At 39.0% G+C, this 12,910-nt stretch overlaps 1 protein-coding gene across 4 annotated transcripts in view; it reads left to right on the plus strand.

Moving 5' to 3' along the window:
- The window catches only part of SMOC2 (SPARC related modular calcium binding 2), a 139,943-nt gene that overhangs the window by 33,179 nt on the left and 93,854 nt on the right, over positions 1 to 12,910 (plus strand). For all 4 annotated transcript variants that reach the window (XM_061378813.1, XM_061378812.1, XM_061378811.1 and 1 more), the window contains exon 2: positions 12,531 to 12,702. In XM_061378813.1, coding sequence (XP_061234797.1) covers positions 12,531 to 12,702 — 172 coding nt within the window. The remainder of the gene's footprint in view (positions 1 to 12,530; positions 12,703 to 12,910) is intronic.

The following is a 12,910-nucleotide window of genomic DNA, read 5'->3' on the forward strand; positions in this document are numbered from 1 at the left end:
GTTTTGAAGGGCTTCTCTTGCTCTGTCCTTGCTTTGTTAAATAGCCAGGCTTGTTTCAGCCATGACTAAATCTTTGTAGGAAAGAACATTTGGAAGGATGACACATGTGGTTTAAAAACAGGAATTAGTTTCTGGCCTTTAATTCCCTGCATTGCCACAGACTTCCTCTGTGACTTTGGACAAGCCACCACATCTCTGTGACTAAATTCACTGGCTGTAAACTGATGCTAGTGGAATTTCTCCTCTTTAGAGGCAAGTTGTGAGGAGGACATGCATTTGAGCATGAACTGCAGCTGTGGATGACTTAGATTTTAAACTTTTTAAAATGTGTGAATCCGAAATAATTATTTAAAGGTGTGGCCATTTTCTATGGATTGCCTCAATAATGGGAAAATGCCACAAAGTAATTGGAGTAATTTGTCTGTGGTACTTTGGCACCTCTTTCTGTCAGACAGTTTTGCAGCTGACCATACTTCCCTACTTGAGAGGCTGAGAGCAAGGCAGCACACCCATGGCAAACGTGTCAGAATTGGCTATTTATGCTGCTCTGAAGAAGTTCTAGCTTTAGGTGTGATGTAGATTACAGTAGCGGTGGCCCTTGAGGAGCTTTAATAAATCAGAAAGGCCTGACCATCAGGTGCTGAAAGAGGTAGTTAGGGATATCAGCCTAGTGGATGACATCCAAAAAGGTCAAGTGGCAGACTGTGCGATGACAGAAATCAGGTCCAGGTATCAAAGGCAACTGTGCTAGATCTGACTGGGGACAGGTTTTTTAGGTCCCTAAGCCTGCATTTCAACTAGAAGAAGGCTTCTTCAGTAGTAAGTGGGAATACTGAATTTACATAAAACCTTTGCTCTTTTGGTTTCTGAGCAGTAAAACAGTGAGCTACATCTGCCAAGGAGCCTGAAAAATCCTCTTGTTCATCTAGCCCAACCCATATTCATGGCTGAATGTTTGGACTGACATTTGTCATATTTATCCAGATTGCTTTTTAATGTGATCATTATCTACAGAGAGATTCCATCGTCTGTGGTGGGCAGTTTATAATTCTGCTTAGGTACTTGGCCAATCTCTCCCTCTAGGAAAGAGGTGAATGAGCAGTTGCCCTTACACCAGTCACCTGATCATCCTTTTCCTTGGGCAGCAAAGCAAGGGGAGGGGAGAATGCCTCAGCATCTGCTGTGGTATCTACTCTTCCTCGTCTCTGTGAGGCAAAGGGCAGGGAGCAATATTTGAGCTTCTTTAACCATGACTTCAGTATTACTTTTCTTCTTCTGGAAAGCTGCTGTCTTTCCAGGCCACTACACACAACAGAGAAACAAAGCTGTGCCTATGGTTGCTCTGCTTGAGCTCTCAAGCACCAAAAGACAAAATATGGTTTGCAAAAGCTGGGTCACAGACTCCAAGAAAGACAACTTGTTCATAGGAAAAGGATATGGAATTGGTGGGGTGGGTATATCTGTTAAAAAGGGATGGGCTCTGTTAAATATTCTTCCAAATTCATGAAATGAATCCATGCAGAACTCTATCAGTGAGCTATTTTCCACAATGAAATAGGAAAACATTTCATAGGTGCCACCCTGTCCATATCTTCTTGGTAAGTTCTACTGTATATAAACAGTATCTGTAACATGGAGTAATGACATGCTTCCAACAAAAATAAACTGAGAGGATAAGATTCTCAGATTGTTTTAGTGCGATTAGAAGCCACAAATATAAAATATTGCGTCAGAGACTTTGGACTCCAGAAATCTTTAGTCTGGGGTCGTAGAAATATGATGTTTAGATAAGTTCTTGGTAAGAGCTGGAATTTGCTGGATTTCAATTTTTTTCACTTTGTGAGGTACAAGAAAGTCTGCTTAGAATGAAATACCTGTTCTTTAGAACTGTTTTTTTCTTTAAATCTGTTGTATTTTCAAAGTATTTAGGAAAGTTTTGTCACTAAACAGAGTGTCTAGTCTTCCCTAGGTGTGTAGAATTGGTTCTGTTTGTATCCCATTTCAACCCCCCCCCTCAAAATTGGTGATATAGATGATTTTTGTCCAAGGATTCAAGTTGACTGGTAGAATCTTCTTTGTATTCTCAGCTCCACTGTGTTTAGAAACAACACTATTTGTTTTTACTTCTGGAGTGCAGTGTTCTCTCCCATTGTTGATTATCCATCCACAATACAGTACGTGTGACTGTCAATACAGCTTCTTTGGGGATTTTGTTTTTTTCGGATACAGCACATACTGTGGTGGGGCCTTTGCTCATGAAGTCAAACGGAAACTCTGCAACTTCTCCATCAGGTCTTTTATTCCTAACAATTCCTCTTGCTATCAAGAAATCTCACACGTAAGTGTCCACAGTGGAAAGTGACTAATGTCTTTTACTGCTAGTATGATGATTATCTAACATTCTGTGGTATCGCTGGGTAATCTTTTAAGACAGATTTAAAAGCTACTGGTCAGCTGGTGTGTAGAAGGCAAAGAACAGCAAGGAAGATATGTTCTGCTACAAAGAAGGCAGAGGCCACTCAAGATGTGACACAGAACTTGGAAAACTTATTTTTTATTCTGGTAAATTGCCTGGTTTGGATCATGGTTTCTTGGCCTCTCCCATCCACTTCTAGATAGAGATGAAAAATTTTGTTTTTCATGTTTTAAGGGTTTTTCTTTTATAAATGTCTTCATAATAATTAGAAATAAATGGCTTCCTAGTGACATTTTTTCCTTGGAAAACAATGGTTTAAATTAAAGAAAAGATGTTTTTGCCCAACACATAAACAAATATACAAGAGTTCCAAAAACCCCAAAGTTGGAGGAAGTAGAACTGTCAGTGGTTTGAGAAAACCACAGGCAGGTTCTTGTGTCCCTATGGAAATGTTTGGTTTTTTTGGTTTTTAGTGTTTTCTTTTTCTGTCTGGCTTGTTAAACCCTGCACGTTCCAAATGTGTACTGTTTAACTGTTCACTTTTAGCATGATTTCTCCTTTTAAAGATGACAGTATTTAAACCTAGCAACATGTTGTTTTAAGATCAACAGTTTAACAAGAGCAAAATCTGCCTCCCAGACTCAGCTGCCTGCCTTCCTTCCAAGATACTTTGTTCTGAAGAAGCTGATGGCAGTGATAAATGTAAGAGAGTTAGAGCTCTGCAGTTATTGTCAGCAAGTTAGCTTTATGGGTTGGGGATTAGACCTTTGATGTCTTATCGAGTTTCTGCCCTGCGTGAATCAGTTGCTTACTTGATTTAAATTATAAAAAGAAATGCTCTGTTGTGATATTGTCTCATACTGTGTCTTCGTCATTTGAGATGCCCTCAGTGTTCTTCAGTTCCCCAGAAAGGGAAGGCAACCAGCCATATGGAGAGTGGCCAGTTGCCTGCTGATTGTGATAGGCATTAGAGTTGCATAGAAACTCAGATATAGAAAAGCCTTGTTCAGCAAGCCTTTCTGTCCCCCCACAAAGGGAGATTGTTCCCAAAAAGTCTGTAACACAACATCCAATACTGTTTCACTTTAGCTTTTGAGGGGGTCTCCCTATTTCTTTAATAAATTACTTCCTTTTCACTGAGGTAAGAGCTTCTTTATGAAGTTGTCTTTATAACATCCCCCAGTGTAACTGATGCTAGACTGGTATGGAGAGCTGGTGGCTGCTTGGACATGTGTGAAAAGAGAGCAGAGGTGAGCTGAGAAGGGGGTCTTCCTTTCATGATTCCAGGGAACAATGAGGATGGCAATACCTTACCCTGGAGACAACTGAGAGCATCTAGAAGCTCATTATCCAGGTTTCGTATGTGCTATGTGTTGTACCAGTGGGTGAAGACATTTCTGGCCTTTGTGACAAAGGTCAAACCTAATGCATCTTATTTTGAGTTATACATTATTGCTCTTAGTTTTATAGTTTCAAGCTACGCCAGACACTTTAAGGGTATGTATTGCTATTCTTTAATCCTAAAATAGAAATGTTGATCTGGATTAGATTTTATTTGTATTTTAAAATAGCATTTCAACATTTTAGAAGCCAAAATATTTTTCATGTGAGCAGCCTTTGAACAAGATTAAAAAGTAAAATGTATCTGTTCCCAAATCATAGCTGTGGTTATTAAAGACACCAACCAGACAGATTAGCTGTGTGTGAGGAAACTGGCTAACAGGACAGTTGTGCTAGCCTGCTTGTATTCTGAAAGTTGGGACAGTACTCATGAAAAGCTTAAGTAAACTCAAGGATAATTCAATACATAGACAATGCATCCCACTGTTTCTCTGTTTATTTTCTCCCTGTGTGACTTCTGGCAGCTGAGAAGAAACACTATAAATGACAGTAACCCGCCAAAGAAAAGATTATGAAAAACAGTACCACAAGAATGAAGGGCATAAAGTTACCAGTGACTTAGGAAAAAATGCAGAACATTGGACGCGTGACATGTGTAGAAACTAGTGGATTGTAGTATATGCAGAACACTTTCAGATAAGAAACCCTTTCGAGTTTCAGTATAAATTTATGGTAGATTGTTTCATACATACATACGAAAGACAACGCATTCCTAATAAGAGTTGTCTTTTTTTGTTTTCTTTACCACATTTTTAGCAGTGCTGCTTTCAGCACTCTATTTAAGAATGTCATGTTTTACATCTCAGTCTGCAGTTTTATGTTCAGGCAACACATGCAGCAAGCTGATACCCAAAGTTTGGACATCACTAAAGCTTTTTGATGGTACAAAACAAACAAAAAAAAAGCAATCCACAACCCAGCTGTTAAGTTAGAGTTCAAAATAGTTATAATAAAAATCACAGGAACTTTTTTTTTTTTATCCCTGAAAAACCAGGTAAACTTTTTTTTTATGAGGGGAAAAAAAAGTTGCAGTTTATTTGTCCTTGCTGTGGTGCACTTTTATTACTTCTGTATACCTACAGTATTAAATATGTGGGCTGTTTTCACCTATAGTGAATTTGATAGGTTCAGTTTGCAGAAATGTTTAGTTTTAGTGCCATTCACAGTCTTTATCATGTCTTGAAAGTTAAGACCATTAGTTCATTTTTAGATATATGGGGTGATTGCCAACAAGTTTTTTATACATTGTTTTTGATGCTTAGACTTTACAGCTTCTGGCATGACTCATTTAGAGTGAGTGTTTTGTGTTTCCAAAGACTATATTGTAGGAGCATTCAAATGAATCAGTGAAAGCTCCTGAAAGGGTAGTCCTCTAGGCCTGAGTGCTACTCAATAGAAGCCCAAACCTGCTCCTGTTGAAATCTATGTATTTACGTTAGTAGGTATTGAACCAGATCCTAGAATGCTATTCAAGTAAATAGCCCTTCAAGAGGTCTGACTGCACTTCAATGAAACAGTGTCTCAGTGGGCATTAGAGACAGGTGTCCTGTGTGCCCCTGTAGATGCACAGGTGCTTACTGGAGATCTTTGATAAGATTATTTTTGAAACTTAGACCCAGCTTCTGTTTCAGTTATTTGGAAGCTGGCACTTAGAATGTTTCTTCCTCTTTATTTTCCTTTGATACTATGGGCTGGGTTAATCTGATAAGACTTCAACCATTTGCTGGAGGGCTGCTGACTCTCCAGTTCATAATGTGGAAGATACATTACTAGGATGCAATCCATCTTTTCCTAAGTCAAGTGAATCTTATCCTAAAGGTGCCAGTTTTTAGTTTCTCTAATCTGTGCAGCAAGCCCCACATTATGAAATCATGATCATGGCTTGCTGCCCTGGAGAGTGCTGCAGTATTGTGGCTGGAATATTTACTATTTTGTGTGAACAGGGACAAATAAACTTTCAAGAACAAATGTTAATTTTCAGATGACCGAGATAACCTCACTGAAGTCAGTAGACTGCTCACTTATCTGCTAGTGAAATATAATGGAATGATTCTGATTTACACCAAGAACATTTACCATTGAGAAGAGGCACAGAAATGTTTTGAGGTTCTTGTAAGTGCAAACTACCTTGCCCACTACAGTAGTGGGAGTGGGCACATTCTAGCTCATCAGTATACTATTTACTTAGTCCTGTGTGTGATGTCTTCCTGTATAAATGCTTTCATGCAAACTTTAATAGTGATGTCTGGTATGTCTGGACAAAGGAGCAGGTTACAGTTTGAAGTAAATGGCTCTGGGCTTGTCCTGGAACAGTCGTGAAAGACTGTTTTGCTTCAGTGGGACAGCACAAGGTGAACTAATCTTTTAAAGATAGGTTAAGTACACTAGTTAATGCAGGCTTTTCATTTTTAATGTATCTATTGGACTGTCCTAAGTAAGCCAATAACAAGGATAAGGAGAAATTAGGTTTTCCATATATCTCAGCGCTACAGTTGAATGCTTTTCATGGCACTGGGATGAGAATAGGGTTTGTTGTATAAATGTACCTTCTGCTTCATTCCTTGGCAGAAGAGTGATGAAACAAATATTGAAAAAGTGAGTGGTGTTTTAATAAAGTACTTTAACTGACACAGATTAGCTGGTTAGAGTACTCTAAGGCAGACTGTAACATGTTGATATTTAAACACCATTGCCTTTGAAATATGCATGGGAATATGACTTTACAAATTATAGCCTGCATGTGTGGCTATATATACACAATGGCATGTGTTTGTGCATATATACACAGGAATATATATATATACACACACATATGTGTTACTATTGTCTAACTCATTTTCCCATTGTAGACAAGCCTGGAGGGAACAAAATATTCCTAGCTTGGAGACTTTCACATCTGCACTTCAGGCAGCTATCAGAAAGAAGGAGCATGCCTACATAAATCACTGTAAATCAGCACATTTTTCAACAGCATGAAGCCCTAAGCGCAGAGCCACTTTAGAGCGCACTTCTCCATAGTTTGTTCACAGACCTCCCATGCCAGCAGTGGGGAAGTCAGACCATTCTATTCAACATCTTACAGTAACCAGATGCAGGATAAAGAAATTGCCTTTCAAAGCTATAGTCTGCTCTAGGCTTTTCCAAGCAAAACAGCAATGTCTAGTATCCATCTTTTCTGCCTGTTTTTCAGGACTTTTTTGCCCTTAGCCCCCAGGATGAGTTGTTACTCTCCTGTTCTGAGAGCATGCTTGAGCTTACTAATTTTAGATTCTGAAGCAGTAGTTTTCACCAGTTATAAGGGGTTCACAAAAATTAACAGAATAAAAGCCTGTCAGTATGTTTAAATATCTAGTTTCAGTGGACGATATATAGCACTGAAAGGAAAACTGAAAGGGTCTATAAACTGAAGAAAGGTTGAAAACTTCAAACAATCCAAATCCATGAGCTTGAAGGTTTTTCTTTCCCTAGTGCACAGACTCCAACCTGATCTTACAAAGTAGGATGCAGTTTTTCTCCATAGAAAAGAAGAAGCTTGCGGGTCTTCAGCTGTAGTAGGAAAAGTTATAGTAGAGCAAAGTAAAAATAGGCTTAGCATAGTTATGAGCTATGGTTTAGAGTGCAGGCTGTTTGTTAAGGATGTCTCTACAGGATTGCAAGGAAACTTTCCTAGTTTTAAACTGGGCCAAATAAAAAGTAATAAAAGGAGGGATTGGGGATCACTCCTATGCCTAGCTCAGATTAATCAGACAGTGGCTTTTGACCAAAGACAATCCACAGCTGTTCACTGTATTGTGAAATGTAGAGTAGAGCATTTCCCATTAGTGTTTAAAAGGCTGTGAGCCAGATTCAATAATTAATCTTTATGCCTCAGCCTAAGTACATCTGTTGTCAGCTTTTCCTCCAATGGAGTGTTCCCCATGATCAGACTGTGACACTGGTCTCAACTCTTCTGCTTTCTTGCACTGGCAGTTTGGCTTGTAGGTGTGTGTAGTTGTTGATTGTCTACCCATACACCGCTTTTCTCCTAGTATACCCTGTGATCTGCTTAGCTGAAGGGAGAGTTGCTCTGCACTATACATAGGGGGATCACAGATTTATGCATTGGCAATGTGAAAATATGTATGTGACTTTTCTGAAGACCCTTTCTGCCCTAGTGGTGATGGGGTGGCAGGATGTAGGCCAGAGGAAATGATCCTGAATCCCTGCATAAGAGTGAACAGTGTAAAGTAAAGAGGAGATGTGTGTTATGCTATAGCAGTGAAGAAGTTAATGGTCATATTGTCTTGATAAATGGTTTAATAGCACAGTAAAGAAACCATTCAATACCTGCTCTTGAGATACTGGAAAAACTCTCTTGCATCCTGACTGTCCACAGCCCAGATGTGGGACCAGGGGCAAAAATGAAGCCGAAAGGTAAAACAGAGCAGAGAACAGAAAACAGTAGAAATATTTTTTTCCAGTATAAGCAAGGTTTCAGGTATCTGCTACTTCACATTGACAATTCTAGTGTTAACAAACTCCAGTAACAGAGGGATGGAAGATCACTGGGACAGCCTGTGATATAGAGGCCACTTTTCAACCAGTATCAAGAGTCTTTGTTGTGTGAGGCAGTGAAAGAAAATACTGTAATTCCATGATGCCTGAAACACATGACAGTAAATAATATTTTACCAGTGCTTGTATCTTTCAAGTGGGTGCATGCAGCTTATAGTGACTTTGGTTTTATTAACTGAAGTAAACTTAATAATAAAGAATTTTCCTTATACGGTTCTATTAGTCTTTTTTTCTCAGAAGTAGTATGTGAGAATTTAAAGCAGCGCCTAGTATGGAATAGTAGGCCTCTTGGAAACCGGGTGTTGTAAAAGTATAATGCTCTGGAAAGGATGAAATAAATTGGAAGGTGTAAAAAATTTTTGTTATATTAAAATGTAAAGCAGAAGATAAGTTAAAGCAGTTCCAGCTGAGGAGTTGTGCCTGTTAATCTGTAGCATAAGCTTCAATTTGTAGTTGAAACCAATTTTCTGAAACTTGACTAGGCTGGTTTCTGTGTTATTAGGGGCAGGAACACCTCTCTGTTAAAAGTGGTTTGCTTTTTAATAGGGTTTAGCCATAATTGTCTGGTTTTTGGTGGTGATTCAAAATAGTTCCACCTCAGGTTGGTCGATTTTTGTTGGCTCAATATCAGTTGCTACTAGCATTCAACAGAGATGCTGCTTTAAGCTTGCCTTTCAGTGAATCACATGTTTGTACAATAACAGACTTGTTTGTTAAATGAACATAAAGACAAAAATAGATGAGCCTGTTTCAGGGTGAGTCACCTTCTGGTACATCTAGAGCCACCTTTCTCTCTAAACTGTCCTATTTTAATCAAAAGGACTATTTTCACAGGGAAGTGCAGCTCTAAGATATGCATCAGTATTGTCCTAGTGTCACTGACTCGGCTTGCTCCTGTTTAAACAAACAGCAGATCCTGTGAGGAATCCCTTAGCCCTAGCTTGTTTCAACATTTCTATTAGTTTTGACATCTATCAATTCCTTTGGCTATGTACTTTCTGTCTTTATAAGTACATTTGCTAGTCACTCTTGCATGCTGTCTTTTCTTGCAGTTTCTTGCCTTTTTGCCCTTCCTGCTCTTAAATTCCTCAGTTACACTAGGTTGGTGGAAATCATTTAAATGTACAACCCAAATTCTCCAGTGAGGTTTGGCTAACCAACAAGTTATTTAAGTGGTTTTGTCTCCTGGGTATGTCTTCATCCTCTGCTTTTCCAGGTTGCTTGAATATCCTTGAACCCATAATTTACCCTAATATCCTCTAAGGCTTTGAAATAATAAAATACTTAAATAACATTCTTTGGATAAATGCCCTTTAAAATATAGCTTTATCTGTGAACTATCACACTCTCAAGAGAGTGGAATTTGTTCCTCAGATGATTAAGGGGATTTGCTGTCTGCTGTGTTACTGTGGTTTGTCCACTGTGAGCAGGCATACCCATCTTAACTCAAGCAAAAACTTGAAAGAGAAAAGATGAAGAAAGTCTGTGAGAAAAATGGGACAAAGGGTAGGCTGTTGCTATGTGTGATTCTCCCCCCAGCCCCATGCCTGGGTTCAGTTCTCTGATCTACCACATGATTTTCTGTGGGTCATGAAGCCTTCCTGTACTTTTGAAAAATAATTCTCTGCTCAACAGGGGTGTTACTGAGGATAAATTAAGGGTGGTAAAGTGCCGAGCCATTATACAGGGGTAGTCTCATACAGGCAGAAAGGCTGTACTCACATCCTTACTTCCCAAGATAGGAAGAGGGAGATCACTTGACGTGCCATCACCAAATCCACAGGGCGTATCTGTGGCAGAACAGGCGACTGGATCCAGTTTCACTGCCAGAGGCCCCACGTGGTCTATTTTTCCTTGAAAAGTACTTCTCATAGTCTAAGATTCCTGCAGATGCCTCCAAAACAAGAAAGGGAGGCTTGGAGGACCTCACTTGGAGGACCCCTCAACACTGCAGCTCATCAGGGCGCCCTGGCATACCCTGGAGACCTACATAATGTCAAAATTGGTCACAGTTATTGAAGCCTGTCTTCCCTGTTGCTCATTTTGCTGGTAAAGGGAGATGACTTCAGTTTTGTTCTCTTCTCTTCTCACTCAGACCAGCTAATTATTAATTTTTGTTAGGAAAAAGGACCTGAAAAAATAGCTCTAAAATGGGAAAGAGAACATCTCTTTTGGAGCTGTATAACTACATGCCAGGGTGAAAGTTTTGAGGTTTGTGTGTAATTTAAGTAATTTGTGAGTTATTTGCTTCTGAAACTAATTATTGTTAAAAATGAAAAATTACTAAATATGTCAGGAAAAGGAAACTTTCCTTTTTATGTTACTGTGCCAGTAAAATATAAAAAATCTGGTCAAAACCCAGCCATATGACTATCATGTTAAAGTGATACCTTTGAGACTGTCACTTCAATTTTAGGCATGCTCTTCAGAAAGACATCTGTATCGTCTCACGTTAAGTGATAGGAAATGCAAATAGACCACAGTTTAAGTATGAAGATTACAGAGATTTATGTCTCTCTTTATCCTTTTTTTTTTTTTTTTCCCTAATAACATGCAGGGAAACTGTAGGAAATGTTTTCTTATTTTTTTTTTTTCGCTTACACTACACTTTCCTGCTCAAATACTGGTCTTTGTCTTGAAATTCTCCTCTTAGTAGCTTCAGTTTCTAACCTGAAGTTAAAAATTTTCTGTAGCTGAGGTTTATGATAATGAACAGCAGCAATGAAATGCGTGCTTCAATGGATGATGTCCTTTTCTTAAGTACCTCCTAATGCTTAGGAGAATTGTTATCTCCTGGTGTAAGCTATATACCTTGCTTAATTTTGTGCTTATTCAGAAACAGTAAAATGATAGAGAAATTTATCTGAGGACTTGAGTTTACCTCCTCCCAAGTTCCCACTTTTCAGGAGCTCAGAAGATAAAGTACTATCTTTGTTTTTGGCTGGCAAGCAGAAGCATCAGAACCAGTTATGGTTTTGGCAGTATATTTCAGGGTAAGTAGCCCCTGCTTTTCACAGTGCCAAAAACTATGCCAAATTCATGAGCCTTGCTTGCAGTCGGGGGGGAGGAGAGATGAACAGTTAGAGCAAGTCCAGTGTGACTTTGTGGCAGAACTAGAAAGGGGAGCATCTTTTGATGGCAATAGATTACTTCTGTCTTCCTCTACCCACTTACTGGCTTCTGTAGGAGATGAAACGGAATTTCTGACAAAGGGAGAGCACTATTTCTGATACAAGGAGGCCAGTTCTTGGCCACCTGGGCACAAGTTGGCTCACATTCAGGTGGCTGTTGACCAACACAACCACGTCCTTTTTTGCCAGGCAGTCTTCCAGCTGCTCTTCCCCAGGTCTGTAGCTTTGCATGTGGTTGTTGTGATCCACATACAGGACACCATCCTGCATGTTATAAGAATGGTCTCACAGGAAAAACTGCACGCTTATAACCTTTCCCTCTTCAATCTCGGCATGTATTTTTATAGACAGGCATATGCACAAGTACAAATATTTCTATAAAATATATCTGAAAACTTTTTTTTTTAGTTTTGTTGAGGAGTCTTTAGATTTTAAATATAAGCATTGCAAGAATAAATGCTCTTTTGTGTTTCACAAGGTGTTTCATAAGATTCTCTTACGTCACTGTTTTTTTTGTCAGACCTCTTACACTGAGGCCACTGGAGACATTATGGGTATAATTTTAGATAAGTAATGATGTCCAAAATCCTATTTGGATCTTAGAACATATTTTTCAGCTTGTTATTGTAAACTCATTAATGCATAGCTAATAAAATAGTCAAGTTTCCATTGCTCTCATTTTTGTTGTGGAGGATGCTTCTGCCATCACCATTTTTACTCTAAAGACTCCAAGCTGCTGTTTCCAGCTTCATAATGGGTGAAGAAGATTCAGGTATTTCCTAATTGCAGTAGTGGTTTTAGTATATGTTAGATAAATGTTTCAATCACTACCATTTCAAAGCAGCAGCTGAATAATCAGGGGTGTGAACTAGCTAGTATTTGAATAGGTTAAAAAGGCTGAGCTTTCTTTTTCAGTTTTGGGTAATATTTGTATGCCTTCCTTGGGGAAGGGGATCACAGAGCACTTTTCACATGGGAATAGCTTTCCTACAGCTTTTTTTTTTTTTCTTTTTTTTTTTTCTTCCCAGTTTTTGAGAGTGGACCAAGACAAAGACAGGGAGTGCAGCCTGGACTGTGCAGGTTCCCCTCAGAAATCACTTTGTGCATCTGATGGAAGAACTTTCTTGTCCCGGTGTGAATTTCAGCGAGCAAAATGCAAAGACCCTCAGCTGGAAATAGCCTACCGGGGCAACTGCAAAGGTGAGCAAATCAAAGTTTCTCTTGACCGTAATGAAAAATAATAGACTTAAAATAGTTTTTGAAAGTGTTTGTATATTGCAAAATAGGAGTGCTGTGCGGGATAAGCTTTCTAAAAGCAAGTAGGTTGAAATCCATCCTGTTGATTTACATAAAGATAAATTGACCTTTATTAATCAGAAAAAAATACTACTTCCCCACCCCTTTACCG

This window comes from Neopsephotus bourkii, unplaced genomic scaffold (genome assembly GCF_033783945.1).
Source record: "Neopsephotus bourkii isolate Nb327-2 ecotype Australia unplaced genomic scaffold, CSIRO-AGI_Nbou_v1 NB_1767, whole genome shotgun sequence".
NCBI classification, from domain to species: Eukaryota; Metazoa; Chordata; class Aves; order Psittaciformes; family Psittacidae; genus Neopsephotus; species Neopsephotus bourkii.